We start from the raw sequence: 7,140 nt of genomic DNA on the forward strand, positions 1-7,140 counted from the left end.
AAATTACACAAGTTTTAATAATTTTCGAAGTGTCCGGTTAAGAACGGTTGGGTTTTTTTATTTACAAAAATAATACATTGTATATTTTCTGTGTGAAAATTTTGTTTGGTAGATTTTTATTTTATTTAGCAGGATGTAGAAAATTATATGATTTTATAGCTCGTGAAATGTGTTACGTGTTAGTCCAGTCCTTTGTTTGAAACATCAAGGGTTACAAAAAACTTGATATGATGAATTGTCATCGTGGTCGTATTAGTTGAAATCTCTTGTTTTTTAGGTGGTTATACTGGCAGCTGTAGTAACTATTGTTCTCCGTAAACTTAAAGATGAATACATTCAAACAGAAATCGAGAATTACAAAAATTTCGAGTACAATACTGACGAGGATGAGACGACGCGCTTCGTGCATCACATAGACCGCCCTGTTCCGCCCAGTCTGTCGTATATAAAAAAGACCAGAAAGAAAAGGTTATACGAATCCAAGATGGTGGACATTGTACTGGAGATTACATTTTACGTCATTTACTTATCGCTGTGCTTGTTAATAACGTACGGTCACCGAGATCCAGACGCGTACGCGATGACAAATAACATTGAAAACATTTTCATCAGAAACAAATTTGAAGAGGTATGGTGTCATCGTTATATGTCGTCATAAGCTCAAACAAAATAAAATTATGTCTGACTTTGTGTTATTTTTACTGTACGTGACTAGTTTTACAACAACTTGTCGAATTAGTTCAGCACTTTTCAAAGATTTTTATGTGTGGTTTTCAAACCAAAGTCATTGTAAGGTATTTTCTCTTGGCAAAAAAACTTTGCGATAATACTCGAAAACCACAATGACTGAACAGATAACTGGTAATATTTTTTAAAGTATTTTTTCTCCTAGCGAAATATTTTTGCGATACCATTCGAAAACACAATCATTGTGAAGGCAAATTTTCACGGCACGCACTGGATTAGAACGGAACCCTTTCTGTAACTTGAAAAGTAATGCTTTCCGAAAAACAGAATCTAAAAACAATATCAATGAAATTATTTGAAAATTTTATTTCCAAACTGTTCCGATCCAACCCGCCAAAGCAACATTGGGAATTGAATTAATAAATTTTCGTTCTGTTGTTTCTTCGATAACATTCAGAAACCACAATCATTATGAAGAAATTTCTTTCTGGCGTTCCCAAGGACAAATAGTTGAATGGTCTAAGCCTAAAAAAAGCTTTCAGTTGAAATCGGAAAGTTAAAAGTGCGTTAGTGCGAATTCTATATACCTCAGTATATAAAAAAGTATTAACCGGAGAAAATTATTTAAAATCACTATACATATGTTTCATCAGTTTTCCCGGATGAAGTTTTTCCTGATAGAATATCTTTTTTCCTTTGTTTATATGTAGATTACTTCGATTCCGGATTTTTGGAGTTGGACCAGCAATGCTTTGAGTTCTGGTTTAATTGACGATGAATGGTACAATGGTCAGAAAGTCCAACATGACGGATTTTTATCGGATACTGCGTCGTATGTTCTCGGGACCGTAAGAATGAGACAAGTTCGTGTGAAAAAAGGTTAGATGTATCCCTTGTTTGTTTGTTTGCTTCGATTTTCAGCGTTTTTTTTTTATTTTTTTATATCTGCTTTTTTTATTTTTTATATCCACAAATATTGTGTCTGCATCATCCTTTTTAAATTTTAGTAACCTAATAATCTGTTTTAGAGTCCTGTGACATATCTTCTGACTTTGGTTTTAACATATCTACATGTGGATTTTCGTATTCCGACGAGCATGAAGATACAACACCGCAATATTGCGACAATTGGAAGTTATGCGGCGTAGGAGAATCCGCCTTGCATCCCAAGTATTGGAAGTACTCCAGTAGCGACGACACTGGAAGCTACCCAACGACTGCGCGACTGGCAACCTACTCTGGTGGAGGATATCTTGCAGAACTTGGAAAAACCAAAGGAGAGATTGGTAATTTATTGACTTATTTATCAGACAACGCTTGGCTTGATGACAAATCTCGTGCCGTTTTTACTGAATTTACTGCCTATAACACTCACGCAAATTTTTACGTCATGGTACTTCTGCTGATGGAAATACCGGCAACCGGGGGTGCATTGGTGTTCAAACGTGTGTTGACAACCAGACTGGATCGCTACTCGTCAGGATTCGCAATTTTTTTAGGAGCATGTGAAGTAGCGTTTCTCGGATTCACCTTATTTTACATGTATCGAGAGTTGAAAAAAATATTGATATTGAAATGGAAATATTTAAAAGATTGGAGAAACTGGATCGAAATAATCGGATTCACTTTAATATGGACATCATTTGCGTTGCTTATGGTTCGCTTCGGTGTCGTAACTGTTGTTAAGAATCAATATTTTCAGGACCCGAACAAGTTTGTAAATTTTGAGAACGCAGCGTTGAGTGATCAAGCTTATGGATATGTTTTAGCGTTTGTTGCTGTTCTGGTAGTGGTGAAGTTCTTGAAAATCTTACGTTTCAATCAGAAGATGCTTCTTATGTTTAGAACTGTTCTTTATGCTTCAAAAGATTTGAAGTATTTCACCGTATCTTTTATACTCGCTTTTCTCGCGTTTACACATTGGTCGCATCTACTTTTAATGAGGTCGTTACAAGGTTACTCAAATTTTATCGTGACGATTGAATCATTATTTAATCTAATGTTGGGGAAATTTGATTATTATGCAATCGTTACGGCAGACGAATTATTCGGACGTATTTTCTTTGTCGTGTTTATTTTCTTTATGACATATATCCTCCTTAATATGTTTATCTCCATCATAATCGAAGCTTTTGCTAGTGTGCAAGAAAAAACACGTGGTCGGAAGAATAAGTACGAATTAATCGATTTTTTAACGCAAAGAGTTAAAGGATATCTGCCTGCATCCTTAACACGGAACAAGAATTTGGAAAAAGCCCAGTCGAACCCGGGCAATGATCATCATAAATCAACAGAGAATCGCATAAAAAAAAAGATGCGCAAACGACCTAATCAATCGGAAACACCTAATCCATTGGATGCACTGGAGAAAGCTGTAGACCGTATTGATGCATATGTTGAACACATGTTAGAGGAGGAAGAGTTTGAGCTCGCTATGTTGGAACTTATACTTAAAATTGTGGAGAGTAAAAAGCAATGTAACAGTACCACAACCGTGATAAACCCGGATTTGGAAAGTTCTGCCGGAGATTCATATGATGTTTATAGTACCACAACCATAGTGGACCTAGAATTGGGAGATTCTATCGCAGATTCTTGTTGTAGTTACAATTCGCATGCGTCTGCAATAGAGCCGTTGCCTGGACCGTCGACTGAGATTTCGGCTGGTTCTTTGTCCAACACTTCTTCAAAGACGTCAGACTAAATCGTGGATTTGCAACCCACCTGAACTGTATGAAATAACACTCCAAAAAGTCGCCCGCTTTTTTTTTGAATTAGCGAGTCGTTCATTCTTATTTATTCAGACAAAAAACCCCGTGGTGTGATGCGATGGGTTTTGTTATTGACATAAACCGTTAAAGATTGTTGAGATAAAATATTGTAATTTATATATATAAAGTTTTACGTAAAAAGTTCTAAAGGTTTTACGAATAGAATATTTTATGACGATGTCACATTTTGTTGCTATAGGCGTGGTGCGAAGATTATTATTTATTTATTTATTTATTTTTTGCATATTCAGCAACATTATAAGCAAGTACTTGCCAAAGTTAACCAATATGGTACGACACATTTGCAAACAATATTGCGCGATAAATGAAAATATGTCTTGCTTGTTGATTTCCGCCAGCGAAGGCAGAATCTTTAAAATCGCCTGAGGAGATAGATAGGTAGAGAGAGAGAGAGATAGAGAGAGATAGATAGATAGATACAGCGCAGCTAGGCTCGAAACTTATCCAGGCTAAGGCGTTAATCCTCGTTTTGACATATTTTTTCTGAGAACGAGGCCAAAATAAGAAGAGAATAAGAATCCTAACAGTGCAACATATTGTTTTATTATCTACGGAAGCCGGTAGGTGCAAAAAATCTTTTTTGAAATTGTGTGAAAATGTTTTTCAAAATAGTAAAAATGTTATTCCAAATAGCGAAAATGTTATTCGAAATGGTGAAAATGTTTGTCGAAATAGTAAAAATGTTATTCAAAATAATAAAAATGTTATTCGAAATGGTGAAAAATGTTTGCCGAGAAATAGTAAAAATGTTTCCCGAGAGATGGTGAAAATGTTTCTCTAAATAGAACTGGGACGAGTCTGGTGCCGAGTATAATGGCGGTACCCATCAGTTCCTTTTTTTAGCGGGAAAAGTAAATTAAAGAGAATGAAATGGACAGTCCAGGGAATAGTGCTAAAAATAAACCAAATAATACTCATTCTGCTAGCTCAGCAGTATTCCATAGAGATAGAGAAATGTTCCTTCTGGCGCAAAGCACATCTCGCGCACGCTACAGTCAACCACAACAAATCCCTGATCATCCAAGACCTAGAGGGGTAAGTACTTACCATGCTGTGCTTAGCCATGCATATCAAGGTAAAGTCCCTATGATGCTGTGCTTAGCCATGCATAGGTTGCATAGAACGTGGAAAACGTAGATTAGTGAGAAAGCGTTATAATGTACAAGGACCGAACGATATCTGGCACGTAGATTGTTACGATAAGTTAAAGCCGCATGGATTACCAAATCATGGTTGCATTGACGGATACATCCGAAAAATCATATGGCTCAGAGCAGCACACTCGAATAACAATCCAGAAGTCATTGCACGGTTATTTTTAAATGCCGTCCGAGAAATAGGTGGATGTCCAGAGAAAGTGAGGAGTAATTGTGTTACTGAAAATGTAACTCTAGCTACTATTCAATGTTATTTGCGGCGTAATCACGGTGATGAGAACGCAGGTACAAAGTCACATATGTACGGTCCTTCACACAGTAATCAACGGATTGAGGGATGGTGGTCATTTCTTCGCCGAAATAGAAGCTCTTTTATGATAGATTTTTTTAAAGAAATGGTTAATGATGGATTATATAATCCTGCTAATGAGCTAGAGTTATATTGCTTCCAGTACTGTTTTGCCTCCGTGTTACAGAATGGTCTTGACGAGGTAACAATACATTGGAATTCCCACCTCATTTGGAAGTCCAGGTATGACACGGTTTCTGGTATTCCTGATGAATTGTTCCATTTCCCAGAAAAATTTGAAGGAGAGAGTCGTCTGAAATTATGTGATAGTGATGATTTGGATGAAATGGATGAACTCATCTCCGGTGACGATCAAGAAAATGAGGACGAGAATAATTACTATGAATACTTCAACTACTTGATTGATTTGCTGGGAATGTCGCAACCTGAGAACTTCCACTCGGCCAAACATTTGTATACCGTCATGTTATCACATGCGGTAAAATAAAGATTAACTCTCTTTGTTTTACATCTTTTTTAGAGTTAAATAATTGCATATTCGCCCATGTCGAATTCCTATTGACACTTTCTCCAGTAATAACTACTAGGAAGTTTAAAGGAGCCAAAAAAAAAGTTTTTCCGTTAAAGTCTGTTTTCCAATAGGTAGCGAAGCGATGGTTTATTTTGAAACTCTGTATTCTGATTGATCAGCGTCCTGAATCTGCGGCGCAAAAGTAAAAAAACTTGTCGCCTAGGTGGGGCTGTGTGCACTGGGTGAAAAGGGGCAAGTCTCTAACTCTAAAATAGCTAATTTCTTATTAATCCACCTACCAAATACCAATTCGGTTGTATTTTCCAAAGATTACAGAGATGAGGTCTTGTACCTCGTTACAAAGCCTTTTTACGCCTTGCAGTCATAGCTTTTCGCTGTGTTCTTGTGGTCGATACAAGATATAAAATACCCTGGAAAAGAGGTTAGGATCATATATTTTGAGAAATATTTTCTCTTTTTTCGGGAAACATTTTTACCATTTTGAAAAAGATTTTTTCCATTTTGAAAAAGATTTTTTCCATTTTGAAATAGATTTTCACTATTTTGAAAAAGATTTTCACTATTTTGAAAAAGATTTTCACCATTTTGAAATAGATTTTCACTTATTTCGGGAAAGATTTTTGCACCTATCGGCTTCCGTAATTATCCAATGAACAATACTTTATTTTAAAATTTATATGCTATCGAAAGTTAAAGCTCGTGCGGTGTAGCATAATGAAGATCTTCTTATAATTTGCCATCCCTGATGTTATTAACGTTTCCCTTTAATAATTTTTTTTTATATATAAAGATACATATATTTTACCGGTGACCACGTCATTTCTGTACAATTTTGCAAGCACGTAGACTAAGGGGCTGTTCATATGGAGGCGGGCTGGCTTGGCTAGCCGGGGTAATTTTCATCTCCTGCTCAAATGAAGTTTTTTACATCTCGGCCAGCCGGGATGGAAAAGTTGTTTACATTTTACAAAAGATTCATAAATAATGAAGACAAAAGAATATATTTCGAACTTTAAATAATTAAGGAGAATTTTTTAAATCTGTTGTTAATTTCATCTCGCCTAGCCGAGCCAGCCCGCCTCCATATGAACAGCCCCTAAAGGCCGTTTCACATTACAGAAATATATTGAATCCAATATATTGGAAATTATTGATAACTATTGAAAAATATTGCCTCAATTAATTGACATAATGTGAAACCAACTTTTGAGACACGTTCGAAAAAACATTACGCAATCGCTTTCAATACTTGTCAAGACTTTTTAATTCAAACACGGTTTGAATTAAAAAATATTGCAAGGGAAATTCTTTTGTTGTGAGAAGACTTAATTGTTCTCCGAACAATAGAAAAATCGAATCAGCAAAGTATTCGAAATTTGTCTGTCTGAAATAAACAGTAAATGAAACATACGATCGAAGATAAAAGATGGACCAAAATAACATTTATTATTTTGAAAGTCAGCCACACGATTTTGCTACGAATGATCAAATACTATTTCCTCAAGCTACGACTCAACAGCAGCATGCCGCACATGACTTCACTCAGAGCTCACCAAAACCAACCTCGTCAATCTTGAGCCAAAACACACAAATATTCGGTCAGAGCGTGCCACAGCAACTTCAACCTTCACTCAGCCCCGTATTACAAAATCCAGAAGATGA

General features: G+C 36.1%; 1 protein-coding gene across 1 annotated transcript in view; it reads left to right on the plus strand.

Annotated features, from left to right (window-relative positions):
* LOC130621603 (uncharacterized) overlaps positions 1-3,636 on the plus strand; it is a 31,085-nt gene extending 27,449 nt beyond the window's left edge. Inside the window, exons 19-21 of the mRNA XM_057436917.1 lie at positions 278-628; positions 1,398-1,566; positions 1,716-3,636. Of these exons, the coding sequence (XP_057292900.1) occupies positions 278-628; positions 1,398-1,566; positions 1,716-3,391 (2,196 nt within the window). The 3' untranslated portion in view covers positions 3,392-3,636. The remainder of the gene's footprint in view (positions 1-277; positions 629-1,397; positions 1,567-1,715) is intronic.
* The last annotated feature ends 3,504 nt before the right edge of the window (positions 3,637-7,140 follow it).

Source organism: Hydractinia symbiolongicarpus, chromosome 12, assembly GCF_029227915.1.
Source record: "Hydractinia symbiolongicarpus strain clone_291-10 chromosome 12, HSymV2.1, whole genome shotgun sequence".
Taxonomy (NCBI): Eukaryota; Metazoa; Cnidaria; class Hydrozoa; order Anthoathecata; family Hydractiniidae; genus Hydractinia; species Hydractinia symbiolongicarpus.